Source organism: Melitaea cinxia, chromosome 6 (genome assembly GCF_905220565.1).
Source record: "Melitaea cinxia chromosome 6, ilMelCinx1.1, whole genome shotgun sequence".
In the NCBI taxonomy this organism is placed as follows: domain Eukaryota; kingdom Metazoa; phylum Arthropoda; class Insecta; order Lepidoptera; family Nymphalidae; genus Melitaea; species Melitaea cinxia.
Window position 1 is genome coordinate 4,859,189 of NC_059399.1, and position 22,675 is coordinate 4,881,863.

General features: G+C 34.4%; 1 protein-coding gene across 1 annotated transcript; it reads right to left on the minus strand.

The window, feature by feature from the left end:
• Positions 1-273: 273 nt before the first annotated feature.
• Positions 274-19,859, minus strand: LOC123654229 (putative uncharacterized protein DDB_G0291608). Its single transcript, XM_045590145.1, has 10 exons — positions 19,702-19,859; positions 19,450-19,588; positions 19,293-19,370; positions 18,478-18,616; positions 17,593-17,728; positions 6,646-6,808; positions 5,531-5,584; positions 3,610-3,911; positions 1,498-1,626; positions 274-1,021 (listed from the first exon to the last, which is right to left on the minus strand). Exons 1-10 carry the CDS (start codon positions 19,708-19,710, stop codon positions 923-925), a joined length of 1,248 nt encoding a protein of 415 aa, XP_045446101.1. The 5' UTR covers positions 19,711-19,859; the 3' UTR covers positions 274-922.
• Positions 19,860-22,675: the final 2,816 nt, after the last annotated feature.

Here is a 22,675-nt window from a genome sequence, read left to right on the forward strand (position 1 = left end):
ATATATATATATATATATATATATATATATATATGACAGAATTGATCGCCATTAAAAGTTCAAAAAAATATCTATCTTTTAATATTAACTCATTTTCACGTTTTTTTTTTATGGTAGTAGTCATGATAATTCTTATTGAAATAAATACGTTATTAATCACAAATATATTTTTTAAATAACTTCTTGACATCGTCTGATTTCAATGAATATCTTAGAAGATATCATAGTTTTAAAATAACTTCGCAACGAATAAAAGATTACAAAGAAATAAAAGATGGGTTTTATTGCAGCAGTATAGCCAAGCATATAAATCGTTGCGAATGAAAAATACTTTATTAAAAAAACAATTTTGTGAAGATAAACTTTATCTTTTAAAGCTTTTAATTTGGACAAATAATTTAGGAAATAGTGTAAAATCAAATGCAACGGCGCCACGTCGCACGGCGCGTAGGTATGAGTCGCCTAAGTTGTGCAACTTGTAATGGTTTAAAAATATTTGAATTCGTTTATACTTCAGGGCTCTGCTAGTGCTTTTATAATTCGATGAATAAGTTATATGAAGCCGTAAGTGGAATATGTCTAATTTAAGGTGTAGGTATAATGTAAGGTTTTTCTGTATCTGATAGTGCTTTGAAACACTAAGCGATATATAGAAAACCCCTAAGAATTTTTTTCAACAGCGTCGAATAATCTTGAGGATATTTTCAACAAATATATACCCTTTCTTTAGAGGTAGAGTTACAGTAAGAAGTACGACTGACCAATCATTGTACGACCACATGATTACCCAACTAAATGCCAGTCTTTCCACCAAAGATACCCAAAATTCGTCTCTGCGTAACTAAGCTTTATATAATCGAGTATGTGTGATAACATTTGACTGATGAGACTGTACGCTGGTGTGTCGCCGTAAGATCATTAGCTAATAGCGGTGTCTGTTGGGGTATATATTGGGATTTTGTACATTGGGGTTTGACTGTTGCACGGGGTAACCTTGGGTGATACTGCCTGGCTTCGTATTCTGAAACAATTTAATGTTATTTTATTTACTAAAGCTTATCTAAAATTATTAGTGCCTAAAAATTTAAGTTAGATGTTTAAGTTATTACACTAGTAAAACTTGTAAATAGCATATAAAAAAAGTTTTTGATACAATGAAATTAATGTTACATATTTTTAGGCATTTTTAGAAATTTGTTTGATTGATTGTTTTAGCTTTGACATCCTACTACTGAGTATACGCCTCTTTCGCCACGTAGGAGATGGATCGGACATTAATCCACCACACTGCTCCACTACGGGTTGGCTAAAACCAATTTATCTAAAAACTCTACAATTTAATATCCCAGTTTCTTGTATGGAACACAACACACAGAGCAGTGTTATCTAGCTGTGATATTCTGTAAGGTTGAGTTACTTCCTCAATCTGGCTGCTCCAATATTTGAGCAAAATATGTCCTGATGTGCCCCACCTAAATAAAATTTCTAAAGTCATACCTGCATATTTCCGTGCTGAGGCGCTGGATGTATGGCGAGGTGGCGACTGGATGGTGGTGGTTGGGCATAAGCGACCCCACTGCTGACCACTGGGTGGTGACCCTCACTCAGACCGATTAAAACCTGTGGCTGAACACCGAAGAGACACTTAACTATTGCTGTATTGCTTAGCACTAATCTCCTAGTAACTAGCTGACTGGATACCATATTAATGAGATATGTAACCAGAAGCTTAACACATCGTGTTGGCATGATAAATAAATATTAGTTACAAATAGTAAATTCAAGAACACAAGTAATATTATTGATGATATGGACACTAAACATGACTAGTCACCGAACGCTATCACTGGCTGAACACCAAAGACACCTATAACTAAACTAACCGATCACTAGTTCACTGCTAATCTCCTAGTATCCAGACGACTGGATACCGTAGATTTAGGACACCAGTGACAGTCTAGCCAGAAGTCACATCTAGTGTCAGTCTACTTTCACATAATTCATATTACTGAAGACATTGATAGACAACTACTTCCCACTTGCTTGCACTGCTAGTCTCCTGGTATCCAGACGATGAGACACTATACATATGGGACTGTAGTGTCAGTATAGCCAAAAACTTGAAACATTATGTTGGCATAACGTCGTACACATAATTGTAATTATTGATGATATTGATAGAGACACTTAACTACTACTCTATTGATAACAACTAGTCTCCTGATACCCAGGTGACTGAACATCATACATGTTGGACACCCGTGTCATTGTAGCCAGAAACTAGACACATCGTGTTTAGTGTAACTTTGGGCACATAATTTATAAATCATATTATAAAGAAGAAAGGTTTATTTGCATTGAATAGGCTCCGAAACTACTGAACCGATTTGAAAAATTCTTTCACTGTTGGGAAGCTACACTATCCTCGTATAACTGTGTGAATTGTAGAATAACACTTATTTTACATAATAAAAATTAAAAAGAACCGAAAATAACGAAATAACTGAGAAATCCCGGTTCCGGTGAGACAAAGTAATAAAAAAAACCGATTATCAAATACAGACCGGTTCTGGGAACCCTCATAGAGACACTTAACTTTATTTTTATTTTTTTATAGAAGACGGGGGTAAACGGACAGTTGACTCACCGCTACATCAGAGGATTAGCGGGCGCGTTGCCGGCCTTTCAAATAGGAATATGCTCTTCTTTTGAAGGTCCCTAAATCGTATCGGTTCGCAAACACCGTAGGTGGCAGCTGGTTCCATAGTGGTCGTGCGCGTCAGAAAATGGCGCAAAAATCGAGCTATCGTAGACCTCCGAACATCGAGGTGATGTGGGTGAAATTTGAAATTTTGACGCGATGTCCGGTGGTGGAATTCTGCTGTAAGTATTAGTCCGAAAAATTCATCAGAGCGTGGTAGATACAGTATAAGATGCAGAGTGACCCGACATCTCTACGAAGCGCCAAAGAATCGAGCCGATCGGAGAGAATCTTGTCGTCAACGATTCGAGCCGCTCGGCGCTGAACACGGTTAAACAGTAGGAGCTGATATTAGGGCGCCCCAGCCCACAAGTGAGAGCAGTATTCCATGTGGGGCCGGATCTGCGCCTTATATAATTATAGGCGGTGGGAAGGCATAAAATACTGCTTCGCTCTACTGAGCACACCAAGTTTCTTCGAGGCTAGTTTAGCCTTTTCCTCCAGATGACCACGAAATTGCACATTGCTCGATATGTCGACGCCAAGTTTTTCAATACCGACCGAGGCGATTAGGGGAGTGCCTTCAAATTTGAGAGGAACGACAAAGGGTGATTTTTTTAGCGGTAAACGCGCAATTTTGAGTCTTATTGGGGTTAAACTGGACTAGAATAAGTCGCCCCCATTGCGAGACTTTGGGTAAAAGAGACTCGATTTTAGACTGGATGGCCTGTGTATAAGGCGTCCCCGGTGCTGTCGTTCGCATAACTACTGCTCTCTCTAACTCTGCTCTTAACTACTGCTCTCTTGTACACCACTAGTCTCCTAGTACTCAGATGACTGGACACCAGCTATTTCAGCTATTTATATTAAATAACAGATTTAACATATATATTAAATAAAAGACATACCTGCGCCTCTTTCTTCGGTTCAGGATGTTGCTGGCCATCTCTGTTTTTCAACATGTCGAGATATAGTTGTGGTTGAGCAGGGGCATACATAAGGTTAGTATGGTGGGGTTGATGTGGTTGATGGGGTTGGTGGGGCGTATGTGGCGTATGGGGGGTGTGTGCGTGTGGCGTATGTCCATGGTGTGCGTATAGAAGGGGTGGGGGGCGTTCTGCGACTACCCCCACTACACCAGATGTCGGCATCGCGTAGTACCCCGACGACACCCCCGATCCGCTGACGTTTGACGCGTATTGTGGTGACTCTGTATATTAGTATTAAACGTTTAAATTAATCTTTACATTATGTTCATTAATTTGTGATGCAAATATCTCAATTTTTACTTCTATCAGATATAATTTTGCCTATAATATTACAATTGTTTAATATACAATATTACAAATTGTTTCGATAAACAGACTTCTAAAGAAGAATATTTTTTAAATCGGATCAGTAGATGATTATGAGATTATGGAAATGAAAAAGAAACTTTTATTTTACAATATTATTATAGAAGAATTAGTGAAAGGGGTTAAACTGTCAAAGGCTTATCGAATTAAGTGCACCTAACGATACCATACTATAAGTACAGAATTACCTTACCATTAAAAAAATAATTTCGATGCCAATTTTTATGCTACTAAGACGTCTTAAGATTGATCTATGTATCATTTTTAACAGGGTAAGATTTTTTCATCTTAATTAAATTTCTAATTTTAGATACAAGATTTAAAATACTTACGTTCATAACGTTTACGTTCTATATTCTATTACAATTAAAATTACTACATATAATCCATATTTAGTTAGTCAATGATGTTATAAGAAGTAATACTAGTTTTAGTAGTTGTATGATGATCACATTTTGTACATCACATGAAAATAAATATTATGTTACAAAGATGATTTAAAAAAAAACTATAATGATAAATGAAGATTCTATTTGAATTCAAGAGATATCAATAGGTACAAAAACAATTAAATCATCTGAGCAACTACTATTTATTGAAGGTTTAAACATTTAAGTTTACAAATAATGAACCATTCACACTGTACCTTACCACAAATAAAATAAACATGGAGAAAAGATTAAAAAAAGACAAATGAAAAAGGTGTTGAAGATTAAAAATTAATGAGATGGTATTAAGTTTATTTTTATAAGGTCAAAATTTTAAATAATGAAGTATAACAGAAAATTGCACGAGTAGAAAACTCAAAAAGCGACAAAAAGAATGTCAATAGAAAAAATTGTTAATTTGTGAAACATGTAGCCATATTGCCATTAATTTTGACAGCGATTTTAGTAAGAGTTAGGAATTACGCCCCATATATTCAACGATTATTTTGGTTATGAACGTTCAATGACGACATGTGTGCAAAAATAAAAGTTCGTTTGTTCTAACCTAATCTTTATTATATAAAAAAAAAAACGTGATTTAATCAAATTGACTACACTACGCACATAAAAAAAAATGTTAATATTTTAAGCCTATATGGCTTACAAAAAAATTAAAATCTTATTCGCAAAGTAAAAAATTGTGAGATTAGTAATTTTACTAATACGTAAGTAACGTATTTTTCGGAAATTCTTAATTTTAGACAACAATTTCTTAAAAGGTATTATTATTTTAATAAAATTTATATATTTTGAAATATTTTGCACACACTAAATTCCTTCTGAATTAAAAGTATTTAAAAAAAATTTGCTATAGAAATTTCTCTCTACTCTTTCTCTATATAAAATTAATCGAATTAATTACTATAATTTTGTAGATAACATAAATCCTATAATGCTACATTAATCGCTGTCAAATGATATGGCAAAATGTTTTAAGTGTGGAAGGAGAAGCGACAGTGTTGCCACCTAGCGTTAATGACACTCACTGGTCCAAAGAACTGCGCGCGCCATTTGGCGGCCCATACGACCATCCTCTACTTCTGCAAAAGATTCATAATTTACTTATCCTATATATTTTTTATACTACTGGGGTAAAATAAAATTGTACGGCCCACCTGTGGTAAGCGATTACAGTAGGCTATACACGCCTGCAACACTAGAAGCATCACGTGTAGTCGACCCTACCTCCCCAGGAACTCTTGACTACTCTTACTCACCATAGAATCACAAGACTGCTTGAGAGCAGTATAATTTTGTTGTGATCTTCTGTAAGGTCGAGATACTACCCAAGACAGGCTGAGCCAAATTTTGAGCAGGATAATTCCTGCTGTGCCCTACCTCAAAAAGGATAATGTTTAAAAGTGAATTGTCTGTCTACTTATATTTGAGACAATAAGTGTTTAAGTAGATACATTAAAACAATTACACAATAAATAAGTATGTATTAGTAGAAGTTGTTCACTATAACAAGATGAGTACATAATGTTGAGGTAAATAAAACTATTTTTTTTTACCTCTTTATAACGAATTTTAGACCAACCTAAGCTCAACATAACAAACCTCAGTTCAACGAATTACTTTATATAACGAATATTTTCTTGCTCCCCTCCGATTTGTTATATCGATGTTTCACTGTACTAAAAATGACTGAGTTTGACATTTTGGTAATAAACTTTGTACCTGTCAAGGTGTTTTATTTTTTCGTTTGCCAAATATTCCCAATCATCCATTATTCTAATAACGAAATGTAAAAATATAAAAAAGAAAATGTTGGTTGAGATAACAATGTGTTGTCTCCTATCGTATCACTAGATTATATTAGTACTAATAAAAGTAGGCTTTAACTTCATTTTAAAACACGTTGTTAAATCTAATACTATTAAACGAACAATTGTTGTATATATGTATCTATAATATAAAAAATGAATCGCAAAATGTGTTAGTAAGCGCATAACTCAACAACGCCGGGACCAATTTTAACAATTCTTTTTTTGAAAGTTTCAAATAATTAGAATCCAAATTTAATGTCCCTAATTTGAAATAGACATATTCGTATTTTTTCATAAAAAATATTAATAAATATATTAAGTTTTCAACTTACTGTGATCAGAATATACAGCTTGATGTTTCATTGGAGGTTGATGTAATCTATGTGCGTACAGAGCATACGTTGGTGACGGACTTCTAGGTCGTTTTACATTCGACTGTATCGGCCTCACTAAGCTCTGCTGTTGTGAAAACAACATGTAGTTTGAGTGCTTACTCTTGAACAAAGAGAAAAACACATTATATGAGGTGTACACAACATTCGCTTGAATGAATAATTATAAAAAGCGTAATTGTTATATAAAGCAAATAAATGCTTGATAAATATATATATTGCAAAATTAAAATTAAATTATTTGTACACACCTTATATAATCACTAAAAAATAGACTAAACATAACATAAGCTAACTTATGGATCTTTTGTTTTAAAAATAATCGCAAAATAACTTTGACAAGGTATGGTACTTAAATAAAAAAATATACAAGCAGAAACATTAAGCAGCATTTTTGCAAAAATTGAACCGTCAATTAAAATATTATTTCTAACTAACAACACCCGTGCAAATAATTCATTCTAAATAAGTAAAAAATTTACCAACGGTCAATGATGTTGACGTTGTTTCAAAATTAAAGCCGTCATATATATAATTTTAATAATTAATAACAAAGGCTATAATAATTTATTTATTTTTTGTTGTGAATGCCTGTAGAGCAAACAACTATATATAAAATGATATGGCAAACATCTTAACCTTAGCGTATTAATATATGATTTTGACGTGACAACGTCTAATAATGTCCCGTTACGCTCATTGTACGCTTGCGCCGCATCTATCTCTCTTCAACCCGACTGGCCTATGCGTCCGAGGAGAAGTAAGACAGCGGCAGCCATTGATCTATAGGTTTTTTATAGATCAATGGCAGCAGCACACAACTTACATCTACACGTGAGCTGTTTCGTCGACTATTTATAAAGTGAAGTGAAAAGTGTGATTTTCATTGCTTATTATAACAACAATTTCGGCAATAAAGGTTAATTATTTCATATAAAAAATCTGATTAATAGTATAATTTTAAGTATTTAATCTTTTATTATTAAAAAAAAAGTAGCAACTGTCGGTGAGGGCAGTAATAATAGGTTATGTTACAATTGACTAAAAAATTAAAGTGATTCATATAATTGATGATAGATATTTGATTATAGTTTATTTCAATGAAAACTTGTTCATAATTATGTATATGTTTATAGCCAAAAGCCAGTTTTTTAAATTAATTACAAGTTATTGAATTTAGATTAACAATCTCTTAAGAAGTATATTACCTTTATAAAAATAATTTTAAAATATTTCTTACAAATTTTTACAATACATTATCAACATTTTCTTTGCAGAACCGCCTACAATTTATCCAATGGCTGGTAAACCTGACGAGCATATGGATCTCACAAATCTGCCACTACCTTCGAGAAGTAATACACCCGTTGAGACGCAAAATGCTGCCGCTTCAACATCTGCAACCCCATTCGTTGAGCCACCAACAATCGCTACTCCAAAATCAAGTGCACAGAGATAAAGTGAGTACAGACAGCGCATTGCAGCATCCAGAACTCCTGCACAGTCGATAGCTTCGAAGATATCAGATACCGGAAGAAAACATAACTACAGGCTACGCAAAGTTGCTAACGTGGCTCTCGTCAGTGGTTCATTAGAATAAACTACTGCATCCTCTTCTCGTTCCGCAGGAAGGTTAAACGATGTCCAAAATAGTACTGAACGACAGCTAACAAACCAACAACGTCAATCTTTAGCAGCAGAAACAGCACAAATCACTGCACTAGGCACTTCTTCAAATCGAATTGAAGTACAACAGCCACAATCTTCCTGGAACACTAAATGGAAATCTTTGATCATGAGATTTACATCGACTTTTCTGGACAACCACTACGGCTACACTTGCTCGGTTTGCGACAACAGACTGTGGTTAAAGAATGATCTCAAGCCCATAACTGCGGCAAAGTTGAAGATGATCTGATGATGATGAGCATTGCTTTATCAAAGAAAATCGACAACTTTGCAGAGAAGAATATGAACTGGTTTGCAACACTTGCAAACGTTGACCGTCGCTCGTGATCGCGCATCAGATGTTGATAAGTCAACAACGCTGAGAGGAACAACCATCGATTTGACTTTTTCGAGGTACATTAAACTTGAAACACTCCCATTCGTTTCCTACTTTTCCTATCATTGTCTTATCCTTAACAGAATAACACAGTTTGGAGAAGTTAAATAGCAAACATGTATAAAAGTTATAGTTAAAATAATCTGTTCGTTAAAGAATTAAAGATATTTGAATTAATGAGTGCAAATAAAAGGTATCCATACAAAATAGTCTGTCCGTTCATGTCCAGGACCAGAGAACAGAACCCATTTCCCTACGGCGTGGGGTAAGACAGGGAGATGTAATATCACCGAAACTGTTTACCACTGCGCTGGAGGATGTCTTTAAGACCCTAAATTGGGGAGAACGAGGCATTAACGTCAACGGTGAATTCATCTCTCGCTTTCGTTTCGCCGACGATATTGTCATCTTTGCAGAGACGTTGAATGAGTTAGGCCACATACTGGCAGGCCTAAACGAGTCCTCCCAGCGTGTCGATCTCTGTATGAACTTGGACAAAACAAAAGTAAAACAAAATACCGAGACTGGTATCGGTCGATAGTACTCTTCTCGAAGTTGTTCAGGATTATATTTACCTAGGCCATACTATCCAACTAGGCTGCAACAACTTCCAGAAGGAGCCCGACAGAAGGATTCGGTTGGGCTGGGCGTTTGGCAGGCTTCGTCGAGTCTTCACTTCGAAGATTCCGCAATGCTTGAAGACAAAAGTCTTCGAGCAATGCGTCCTGCCTGTGTTAACATACGCAGCCGAGACGTGGACACTGACGAAGGGACTGGGCCACAAACTTAAAGTCGCGCAACGTGCAATGGAACGGGCTATGCTTGGGGTCTCTCTCGAAGATAGGATTAGAAATGAGACTATCCGCGAGAGAACGAAAGTAACCGACGTAGCCCACAGAATTAGCAAGTTGAAGTGGCAGTGGGGGTCATCTGTGTCGCAGGACGGATGGCCGTTGGAGTAGACGGGTCCTGGAGTGGAGACCGCGTCTTGGCAAACGCAGTGTGGGACGTCCTCCGGCCTGTTGGACCGACGATCTACGTAAGATTACCGGTGTAGGCTGGATGAGGATTGCGGAAAACTGGGATGTCTGGCGCGAACTTGGGGAGGCTTATGTCCAGCAGTAGAATGCCATAGGCTGAATTGATACAAAATAGTGGTAATTCAATAAAAATGATTTAATTTTATTCATATAAAATAATTTTTAACAAAAAAGAAACCGACTTCAAAAAGGAAACTAAAAAGTGAAAAATAAATTTACTTAGTACAAAGTAATTCGTATTTTGATTTAGTTAATCAGAAATGATTAAATAAATATTTTATAATTTTGAAGTCGGTGCCAAGTAAAATAATAACTACTCTAGTATCTACTCGTATGTTGTATTCAGTTTTCTTTCATAATTTTTTTTTTTTTTAAATCTTTATTATTTTTTTTTAAGGAGTTTGATCACGAAGTGATCATGTCACCCCTATGTGAGCTACTATATAATTAATTTCTAAAGTAATCTACAAATATCGACGTCTTAAACCTATTAATACTAATCTGTATAGCATCCTTGCCTCTCCAGACGTTGGAAAGGCAAGAATACTATTCCATATGCCAGTATCAAAAGTATTTACATTAATTCTTACAAGAAATTCTGCCCTTTCTGCTTCGTTCCGGACGCATTCAGCCATTATGTGCAGCACATCTTCTATTTTATCGCATTCTAAACAAGTTGGTGATGTAGATTTGCCCATTAATGCAGCAAAGCTGTTTAACGGAATATGTCCGGATCGCAGCCTGAAGGCAGTTACAGTTTCGGATCTGCTCATATTGGCACCAAGAAACCAAGGATGGTTGCATAAAGTTGGCTGTATGGTTCTATACCATATACCTTTACTTTTTGATCTTTCGTCGAAGTATTCCTGCCAAAATTTTATTACAATTGCTTTCAACTTAATTAAAATATCGGAATAGAGAGGTAAACACTGATAAGGTATACCATCAATCCCTGCTTCCCTAGCCAATTTATCAACCTTTTCGTTTCCCGCAATGCCAATATGAGAAGGTATCCACTGCAACGTAACATTTTTATTGTTTGTGTGGAGCTCGGTTATAGTCTCTATAATGTCATAAGCAATTGGGACACCCCGGAAACCAGGATAACCACAGTGAGAAATATGTTGAAGCGCACTCCTCGAATCGGTGAAAACTACAAAATCTCTATAATCAACACTCTTAATATATGACACAGCCTCCGCAATGGCAATTAATTCGACATGCATAATGGAAATATTACAATCTATTTTAAATTTAACGGAGGATGCGTTTTGTGGATCAAACACTGCTGCTCCAACATCGCTTTGGTTTTTAGATCCATCAGTAAACAAATAATAGTGATTTGGAAAGTTTTGCTGTATTGAATCATTACAAATAGTTCTTAATATTTCAAAGTCATATATTTTTTTTGGTTTTTTAATTTGTTCTATGGTTGGTTGTATTATTTTACATAGGTCAAAACTTGTCATCCATGTTTGTAAATTAAACATATCTAAATTACTACTAGCTTTAACATAATTTTCTTTAAGACATTCGTGGATTGTTATTAATAAAGGCTTTTTCTTATTTCTCCAATAAAGACTTTGGCAAGCATATTTTAATTCTTCTACTAGCCTAATACTTTCACTATTTGCAGTTGATTTACATTTTAGCCAAAATTTACCTGCCAAATAATATCTACGAAATAAAAGTGGTTCAATGTGTAGTTCAGACTCCATGACATGGACTGCCGTACTTTTGATAAACCCTCCTATGATACGTAAAAACTGATTTTGTATTAAATTTAATTTTTTTAAATGTATCTGCGCGCTGTTATCATATAGGAAACAACAATAATCTAACTTACTACGGACCAAAGATGTATAAAGTCGTCTTAAATGACGTGGATGTATGCCCCATTGTGAACCTGCTAGAATTTTAAAAATATTAATATATTTTACAGTTTTACTACTTATTTCGTTTATGTGCTTGGACCACCTTAAAGATTTATCAAGCCAAAGTCCTAGATATTTGTAATGATCTACTATTTCTAATGATATTCCATTAACTTTTAATTCGATATTGCAAGATTTGTTACTAGTTTTAAAAATGATAACTTTGCTTTTAATTGGTGAAATTTCTAGGCCTATTTTTGACATAGTATCTGAAACTAGATTTAGAGATATTTGTATTCTTTCAGCAGCTTGTAATACATTTTCATGCGATGTATAGAAAAGGAAATCATCAGCATATTGAGAAATATGCACGTTATTTGCGCTTTTAGATATACAGGCAGTTACAATATTGAATAGTAATGGCGAAAGAGGGTCACCCTGTGCTAATCCACGACTAGTACTTCTACAAACTTGTTTTTCATTTGTTTGAATTTTAAGGATTCTATCTCTCAGAAAGTTTTCTAAATATTTGCAGATTTTTGTGCCTACCCCTAGTCTATCCAAAGTATGTAATAAACTATTTACATCAACGTTATTATACGCGTTGTCTATATCGATGAAACAGCATACCGTACTATATTTTTCTGTAAACCCTAACTGTATTCTGGAGACTAAAGAAGCAAGATTATGTTGAGTTGAATGGCATTTTCTGAAACCTGTAATAGTCTCAGGTAAAATATGGTTTCTCTCAATGAACCATTCTAATCTATTAAGTAGAACGGTGTGAAAAACCTTACAAACGCATGAGATCATTGAAATTGGTCTCAGCGAGGAAATATTTTGTGTATCACGTCCGGGTTTTGGTATTGGTATTATACTGATATCTTGCCATTGGATGGGTACAAATGACTTAATGAGGAACTTGTTGTAGAGAGAAAGCAACAAAACTTTACCATTCAACGGCAAATTCTTAATCATTGAATACGATATGTTGTCACATCCAGGAGAGGTGTCCTTCACTTTAATGCTTTTTTCTAATTCATGTAGAGTTATAACTGATTCTAATTTGATATTACTGGATGAAAATGATTGTTTGTGAGTGGGTACGTAATCTGGTGCTAAATTTTTTAACAATTCATTGGCCTTTCCTACATCAATATAATTACCGTATGCTTTGTAGCCCTTTATCCACTTCAGTTTATTATAAATCTCTGTTTGAGTTGATGACTCATTTAAAGAAGAACACATAGCCTGCCATGACTGTGATCTGAATTTGCGCATTAACTTTTGAGAAGTACGTATTTTAGTCCGTAAGTAAGTCAAATTATTGGGAGTTGGATTACGGCGAAATTGCGACAGTGCTAAACGGCGTTCTGCTACACATTTTGAAAGAATTTGATTCCAATAAGGGCGAGGCAAGAAATTACTTGTAGGATTTGTACAAATTTTAACAAATGGAATATGAATATCAGCAGCAATGTTCATGTAGTCTATAAAATTATTGTAATCGTGTTGTAAATCGTTGGATATAATGAAGTCAGAATATAAGGTTTGAAGTAACTCGGTATAAGAATTCCAATCCGCTTTCTTAAAATTCCTGCGAGCTATACATTTCGGTTCTGCTTTTACATGTGCATTAATTTTTATAACACAATGATCACTTCCTAAGGTTTCATTCAACACCCTCCAATCGAATCTGAGAGCGATATCCGTTGAAGCAAACGAAATATCAGGTGATGACTGTTGTATCACACCATTTACAAGTTTAATTCTCGTTATATCCCCGTTATTAAGTGTAACAAAACTATTATCGGACATTAACGCATCCATAATTTGCTTCCCTCTAGCATCAATTTTATTAGACCAGTTTGTGTGGTGACCATTAAAGTCACCAAGCAATAATGTTTTACTCCTTGAAGACGCGAATAAATGCTCCCAGTCAAGTTGGCAGGTGTTGACCGAAGGTGGACAATAAAGAGATATTATGTTTTCTATTACATCGCAATTAAATAGTTTAACTAATAAAATTTCTATACCTGTATTACGGTTATGAATATTACGTACTTGTGATTTTATTGATTTGTGCGTTAAAATTGCAACCCCACCATATGAATCATACCTGTCTTTCCGATATATGTTATAATGGCTTATTTTCAGAGCACTCTCCGGTTCCAACCATGTTTCACTCAACACCGCAACGTGGATATTTTCTTGAACTAAAAGATTTTCTAACAAAACTAACTTAGGTTTGAGACTTTGACAATTCCACTGCATCAAATTAATTTTAATTTTTTTATTTTTTATTTCAGTCATTTTCACGTTGTAAATAATCAAGTAACAGTTTTAATATTGGCCACTCTGATACATTTTCTACTACCGTAATTATAATCCATTCAATACAACACTTAAATACCGCTACAACCTTAGATTGCATCGTTGCTCTTCTTAAGAATATAATTTCTTTCAATCTTCTTAATAATTCTCCAATATTAAAATCATTTGCTGTGTGATCATTTGGATTTCTCGTTGGGGATATTTTTTCATGACAAAGATTACCTTCCATACTTTCGTTATCTGACTGAGCGTTATTATTAAAAACAAATTGTGGGTGTATGTCTTTTGAATATATATTTTTAGATTGTTTTGACGTTTTGATTATTTTTTTCTTTTTGGTGACGCCTGCATAGGTTGATGTGCTACTATTTTGGGTTGGATAATCTTGACAATTTAAGTTTTCCGTTTGAGATAGTAGAGGTTCGCCTTCTCGACTTCTTTCTTGTTCTTCGTTTCTTTCTTCGTTTTCTTTTCTTTCCTCTTCTTGATCATATACCTCGGGTGGTACATAAGTTTCAAGAGCTTTTCGGTAGGTACAATTAAATTCAGACATTAAACTTCTTATTTTCTTCTCTTTTAAGAATTTAGGGCATACTTTTGACAATGCCATGTGATTACCGAAACAGTTGACACATTTAAATATTGTATTTTCACAATTTTCGTGATTTTTTGAACATTTCGGGCACACTATCTTCAAAGAAGGACATCTAACTTTACGATGTCCAAATTTCCAACAACGAGAGCACTGTGTCACTGGAAATTCGTAATTTTCTACTTTGACTCTCAATTCTTCAACATATACATATGCAGGGATGAAAGCCCCTTTAAAGCACAACCTTACAGTTTCGCTGGGTATCCACCCCGGTTCTGTCAGATTCCTTCGACTAAGACGATAAGCGGAAATTAATTGAGCTGGTAAGTCACATCTAATTTTTTCAAAAATTTTTTCATTCGATAAATCTAAGTCTACATCTCTTATAATTCCATAAGAAAAATTCCTTTCTAACGCCTTCTGGATTCGCCAATTTTTATCTTTGAAATACTGACATTCTTCGATTTTTTGTGCGCTTATTTCGCTAATTATATCTATTCTGACTTTAAATGGATTTAAATATTTTACCCTAATAATATCCGAAATGTTTTGTTCTTTAAGAATTCTAGCCAAAGAAAACTGTTTAGGTAATTTTTCTTTACTTGAAATGTAAACTTCAATTTTTTCGCTTTCTTTTAATTTTTTCTCTTTTCCCTGTCCTACGGCTGTCCACTCACTTTCACTTTCTTCTCTCATTCTTTTCTGCGTTTTATCTACATCTCCTTGCTCCTCAAACATCTCACTGTCACTTAAATATTCAATAATCGACATATTATTCACTAATGATGTTTATAAGCAAAGCGGTCGAGGATGACCTCGACCGCCGCAACTTGGTAAACAATATAGGCCGATCGGTCGTCCGACGATGTAAACACATAAAAAATATGAACGCCACCTTCTCGTACGAGTGCCGCATCGAGACTGTTCTTTCATAATTTGTTTCATTGACTATTAGGTTGAATACTGTTATTATTCTATTATTGTTTTGACATATCTAATAATATTTTTTGTACTTGTTTGTTGTGTGTGTGTTGTTTGTATTTGTATTGTAGCCAGGTTGTTGTAGTATTTACTTGGCACCAACTTCAAAATTATAAAATATTTATTTAATCATTTCTGATTAACTAAATCAAAATACGAATTACTTTGTACTAAGTAAATTTATTTTTCACTTTTTAGTTTCCTTTTTGAAGTCGGTTTCTTTTTTGTTAAAAATTATTTTATTTTATAATTTTTAGTGATGGGTAGACCTAACAAGGATGCTTTTTCTCTTATGTCTGGGGTTCGGAAACATACACAATACACAAGCACAAACACCCAGATCATGACAAACATCTATATGGCCAATACAAATGTCTGTCGTGCGCGGAGATTGAACCCACTAACGCCAGCGCAACAGCCGGTGCTGTGACCGCTGCGCTAACGCGTCGACATACTATGAGTAAAGTTCGCTATCAGGTGTACGTAATAACAACCGGGACTGACAGCCTAGCGTGTTCTCTGAGGTTAGGTTGGGAGAACCACAAGGATTAACAACTAGACCGAAAATAAATATTTGTATAAACATAAATATCCACTCCGAGCGGGAATAGAACCCGCGACCGTCGGTGTTTAGGCGCCGCCGACACGGCACATGCACCATTATATCGAAGCGGTCGTCAAACAGCAAAAGGTAGCTGTTGTAAATTGTTGAGAAATTCCCTCGAGTGTTTATGGGCTCTATCATCAAACCTGGTCCTGCGACACAGATGATCACACAGCAGGTAATTGCTATAAATCGTTGAAAAGTTCCCTCGACTATCTTTCGTCTCCATCATCAGACTGTTATGGCACTTGTAACTCATATAAGTGCAAAGTTCTCATTAATAGAAACGAATTAAGTTCAAACAGCAGGTAATTGCTATAAGTCATTGAAGAGTTCCCTCAACTATCTTTCGTCTCCATCATCAGACTGAAATGGCACTTATAACTCATACATATGCAAAGTTCTCATCAATAGAAACGAATTAAGTTCAAACAGCAGGTAATTGCTATAAATCGTTAAAGAGTTCCCTCGGCTATCTTTTGTCTCCATCATCAGACTGTAATGGCACTTATAACTCATACATATGCAAAGTTCTCATCAATAGAAACGAATTAAGTTCAAACAGCAGGTAATTGCTATAAATTGTTGAAGAGTTCCCTCGACTATCTTTCTTCTCCATCATCAGATCAACTCCAGACCTTTATTAAATAGTAGTGCTTTATAGTACTTAATGAAAACATGATTAAATTTACTAGTCACCCTTACGATTTTTGAAAGTTTCCCTCGATTTCTCTGGGATCCCATCATCAGATCTTGGTTTCCTTATCATGGTACCAAACTATGAATATCTCCTTTCAAACAAAAAAAGAATTATCAAAATCGGTTCATAAACGAAGAAGTTATCTCCGAACATACATAAAAAAAATATATATATATATACGGTCGAATTGAGTAACCTCCTTCTTTTTTTGAAGTCGGTTAAAAAGTATGCAATCATTTTATTAATGTTATGTTATGACGTTGTCACGTTAAACTATCGTCCGTTAACCAATTTTACAGACCACCAATTTTTTTCTATAATTATTATCTATACCTTTAATTTATCTTTGAAGAAATTAAATTTTTAAAGTGATTACTGATGGCAGTTAAGCTAATTATTATTCCAATAATATTGGCTCATACTACAATAACTTTAATAAAATTTACTTTAACTATTCAAAATTAAACTGAAAACAAGCATAAATAAACTTATATTAATGTCTAACAATTCAATGTTTTATATTACTCTTTATATAAGCTAGAGAATCCACATAAACTTTTTGCTTACTGTCTAATTTTTAGGACATTTCAAAACTTATAGCTTTATAGCCCCGGTAAATAGATTAACAAAAATTAGCAAAGAAGGAAAGAATAAACTCTTCTGCTTTATAATATTACTATATAAAATAAACACTTACTTTGTTCATTATGTGTGTTGATAATGGTTGAGCTCTGCCTTGTGAGGGAGGTGGCTCTCCTTGACCCATTGACGTTGGAACGGAAAACATGGGAATCTGGATGTTACCCATTGGCATCTTCATTGGTTGCATTTCACTGAAAAATAAAAGAAATTTAATATTTACTTTAGCTATAAAGTCACACAATTCTTTTATCAAGTGTTTATTTGAACCATTTACCACACACACACCCACATGCACTTAAACACAGTGACACAATGTACATTCTGAACAACATCTACATGTATTTGTTTAATCATATTTTAAACTTGAAAATATTGTACACTAGACAAAATATTAATATGTAGTGAAGTATCATGCATGACTAATTTTTATTAAATATATAACTAGGTTGGCAAACAAGCATACGGCTCACTTGATGGTAAGCAATTACCGTAGCTTATAGACTATAGTCTTCAACACCAAAAGCATCACAAGCACATTGCCGATCCTATCCCCAATTCCCCCAGGAGCTCTGGTCACTTAACTACCAACAGGAACACAACACTGCTTAAAAACAGTATTATTTAGCTCTGATTTTCTGTAAGGTCAATGTACAACCCCAGTCGAGCTGCTCCATATTTTGAGCACAAATTTTCCTGCCGTATCCTACCTCAGTTAAATAACAAGTTTTTGCTCTAAAACTTTAAGAAATGGAGGATAGTTGTTGATTAAATTACAGTCCAGTGTCAAGTTTTACAAAAATTAACAAAAATTTACAACAACTAAGTTAATTACATTAACCACATCTATATCAAACTGTAACTGTAAACTGTATTCAGTTTCAATAAACTATTGTTATTATGTATTTAAGTATGAAAATTTCATTCTAATGATTTTACTCACTTTGTTTCTTTTTGTTGCTGTCTCTTTCTGATTTCATCTTCATTAAGTACTCTTTTAAGTTGCATGAACAATTGCTGCTTTTCCTTCTCTAACTGTTTTAGCTTCTGTTCTAATTGCTCAATTTGCTCTTTTGTTTCTTCTACAATTTTTTCAAATATGTATTGTAAAATGAAAAACAATAAAAACAATGCTACAGAACCAAATCTTGTACACTAATAGACACTATTTACTTACGGACTTTCATATATTATCTGTTTTGCCTCAAATATAAAACTAGAATTCAGAACTATGCTTACCTACATAATATTTTAAATTTTGTTTACAAGGGTTGAAGGGTTAAGGGTTTTTGAGGTTAGGTCTATGGTATTTCTTTTTTTTTCAAGAATAGTGCATTACCTTGTATTGCGAGTGGTATGGGAAGGATTGAGGGAACTTCCCCATCTCTCCACACCCCTTTTCACCCTTAAATTTCTGCCAAACGATTCTAAATACAACCTCCATTTATTTAATTAAAACAAATTCAATACTTTTTCCCAAATTTCTTTGAATTTCAACATTTACCGCCTTTTTTGACAGTATTGACTGTTGCCCTAAAAGTTAAGGGTTCAACACAGCAATGTTTGTGTAGGAAATACTGATGTCATGATCTAGATCTATTAGTGTTAGTGTTGTGTGTCTGCATTACAAACATAGCATGTCATCATCATGCGTCAAGACATTTGACGTGATGCATATATTTATTATTTCTATGTGGTTTACGTTACTAATTGGACCAAGATGTCACAGGTTAGGCAGTAATAAATAAATTCGTTTACCTAGCGTCATCACATCTTGTCTTTCTCTAGCTTCTCGTTCTTTCCTCGCTCTTTCCTCTTCGACCTCCGCTTCATATTCTAAAAATTAAAACATCATACAAAAATAGATACTAGTACAAAACAAATGAAGATGACATTGAATAGTTAAAAATGTTACCTTCTTTTTTTCTTTGTCTTTCGCGTATAATATACTTCTTAAGAGCACTCCACATTTTTTGATCAGCATCATTTTGATCTTCAGCTGTTGTGGACGTTACGGCAGGCATTTTGTTATTTTGATAGTACGGTAGGTAATACTAAAAAATATTTTATATTTCTTTTGCGCTTAAGCTCTAGAGAGAAACTAAGTTTTCAATTATCATTACTAATAGTCAATTAGTTTTTTATTTTTTAATAATTATTTACTAACTTTAAACATCTTCCATTAGATTTCTTCGTAATATATTTCGAGCATAAATTGCCGTAAATAATCACAATCACATCCACAACTTTGACACCATAGATAATACAGTCAAAATACATTAATATATGACACAGACTCCGGGCTTCTTGCACAGAGTACTATGGTATAAACAGTAGATAACTATAATATATAGATTTTATTAATGTACTTATTTTACTCTATGCACCAGACAAGTCGTGGTTAAATAGCTTACGTTAGGTAGCAGCATTGTTCTTATTTGTATATTTCTAAGGTATGAACCGATGTTAAAAAGAAATAAATCAGTCACTGCATCTAACTTCCTAACCTTTATTTATATTTAAAAATTTTAAGGTGAAAGAGTAATTTCTTTTTTTAATAAAACTATTTTGGAACATTTTTGATAGTTTCGGTATCACAGAACCTAAAAGGGTTGCTAAAAAGGTAATCTCCTTGTGAATAAATCCAGTAACCTTAGTCACGTTAGTATTGGTTACGGCTACTAACGGATCGGTGAGCGCGAAAAGTAGCGGAAAGGGTGATATAGATGTTAAGAACTTGGCACCGAGAGAGTGCTAATGGGATATTGGTTTCCCCATTAAATAAAGAACAAAAAATTATGGAGAGAAGTTATGGAAAGATCGGCTTCACCAAGGCCAGTCTTTCCTAAAAAAGGAGAGGAGCTGCTACCAATTAGCAAGAACCACAAGACGTGGAATTGTTATTCCACCATCGGTCACCATCGTCTCGTCAGTTAAGTGTCAAGCAAGAAGTGAAGTGTGAAGTGTGTGTGTGTGTGTGTGTGTGTGTGTGTGTGTGTGTGTGTGTGTTGCTGTGACCTTTTGTACTATTGTATTATTTCAAATTACCTACAATATTAAAGTGTAAGTTAAATTTCTGATCAAAATTTCAAACAAATGCACTTTACATTACATAATCAAATGGATTAAATACTTATACAAACTTGAATCGATTCATCATGAGTATTGAATACCGAGTTGTATCGTTACTTTGCTTTTTACGTCCCGATGACATAATTATGGTCAAACGGGCCTCTTATTTTGTGACGACTATAGTATAGTAGAGTATTACTAATTTTTTAAATACTGCATTGATATATACAATTGACGCCGCGTTGGCGCAACGGTCACAGCTATGGATTGTGCCTGTTGCGCTGGCGGTTGCGGGTTCGATCCCAGCACATGACAAACATTTGTATTGGCCATACAAGTGTTTGCCGTGGTCTGGGTGTTTGTGCAGTCCTTGTGGGTCTCCCCACCGTGCCTCGGAGAGCACGTTAAGCCGTCGGTCCCGGTTGTTATCATCTACGCCTGATAGCGATCGTTACTCATAGTAGGGAATATATCCGCCAACCCGCATTGGAGCAACGTAGTAGATTAAGCTCTGATCCTTCTCCTACATGGGGAAAGAGGCCTATGCCAAGTAGTGAGATATTACAGGCTGAAGCGTAAATACTACGTAAGTTTATAGTCTTCATGATAAGTGGTTATATTATAGCTATGAAAACTTTCAACATTAGGATGACAAGGGCGTAGTCGGCCTTACCACAGGAACAAAAAACAAACACTACTTGAAGTTAATTTCTTTTCTTCATCTACAGATATATAAAATTCTCGAACACAAACTCATTAAACTAAACAGTACCAAGGCCGGTTATACTCAAAGCATTCGAATATTTACAAGAATTAGAAATAATAATGCCAGTAAAAAACATCGACTCCATATACAATAAATCTATAATATAAAAATGAGTCGCTGAATGTGTTGCTAAGCGCAAAACTCGAGAACGGTTGGACCGATTTCGCTAATTCTTTTTTTAAAATATTCCTTGAAGTACGAGGATGGTTCTTACGGAGAGAAAAATTCTAAAAAAAAAAAAATATATAAAAAAATTAAAGAATCGACTGTTAGGCGATACGAAGTTCGCCGGGTCAGCTAGTATACAATAAAGATACAACAACCAGTCGGGCACAGAAAGAATTGAAGTTATTTACTTTAGCGGTCCCGGTTGAAGATACAAAGGAGGAAGTCAAAGGGTTTAAGGTTCTGCCGATTGAAATTAATCATTAGTTCAGTAATTACCGACTGTTTTGTGAATACAATTTTGATTGGTACCTATTTCTGTTTTTTTTATTTATTGAGAGTACATTGTCATTAAAGATGAGGGTGTATAGAGAAAGAGATAAGTGAGTGATAGCAAATAGAAAGAGAAAACATGAAAAGTAGATAGTGAATGAACTGAGAAAGTGGATACAAGGAATACTATTTCGCAAGTTTTTGAGTAATTTACCCCGTAATTGGCAACATCGTAATATTACGAGTTCATTCAGCTAATTGTAAATTATTTTATGGTTTTTACCAAAACAGAAAAAATCGAATGTCAATTTTCAAGAGTGAGATATCGATTCACTGAATCGATTCAGTACAACATATCGATTTAAAAAATCGAAATTTATTTGGACCGAGGAATCGATTTTTGCATTAATCGATTTAAGATCGTCATACCTAGCTAGTCGTGGGTTGTAACGTCTTTTATGTGTAATCGGTTATACGTAGTTTCGTGGATACGCGTAACTAGTTTCGAAACTGCTTATTTTTCGAAACTAGTTATTTCTGTATAGAGCATCAGTACGGGACGGCGACGTTATATTACTTTTGTTTGTATTATGGTTATGAAGTAGTTATATGTTATATATGTACGTTAATATTGATTGATAGTATAATTAAATTAACTTCCCTTCATATTTTATCCAGGCTTACGACTGGCTGCAAAACATGTTATTTAAATTACTTTTTTTATTTTTGTATAGACATAATAATCGTTGCAGGCGTATTTAGAAGTTCGTTTGATTTTATGTACAGTTTTTAATTATTTTTCGAAATACATAATACATATAATTAAAAATACAACAAAAAACCCACACTTTTTAGTATATACTTC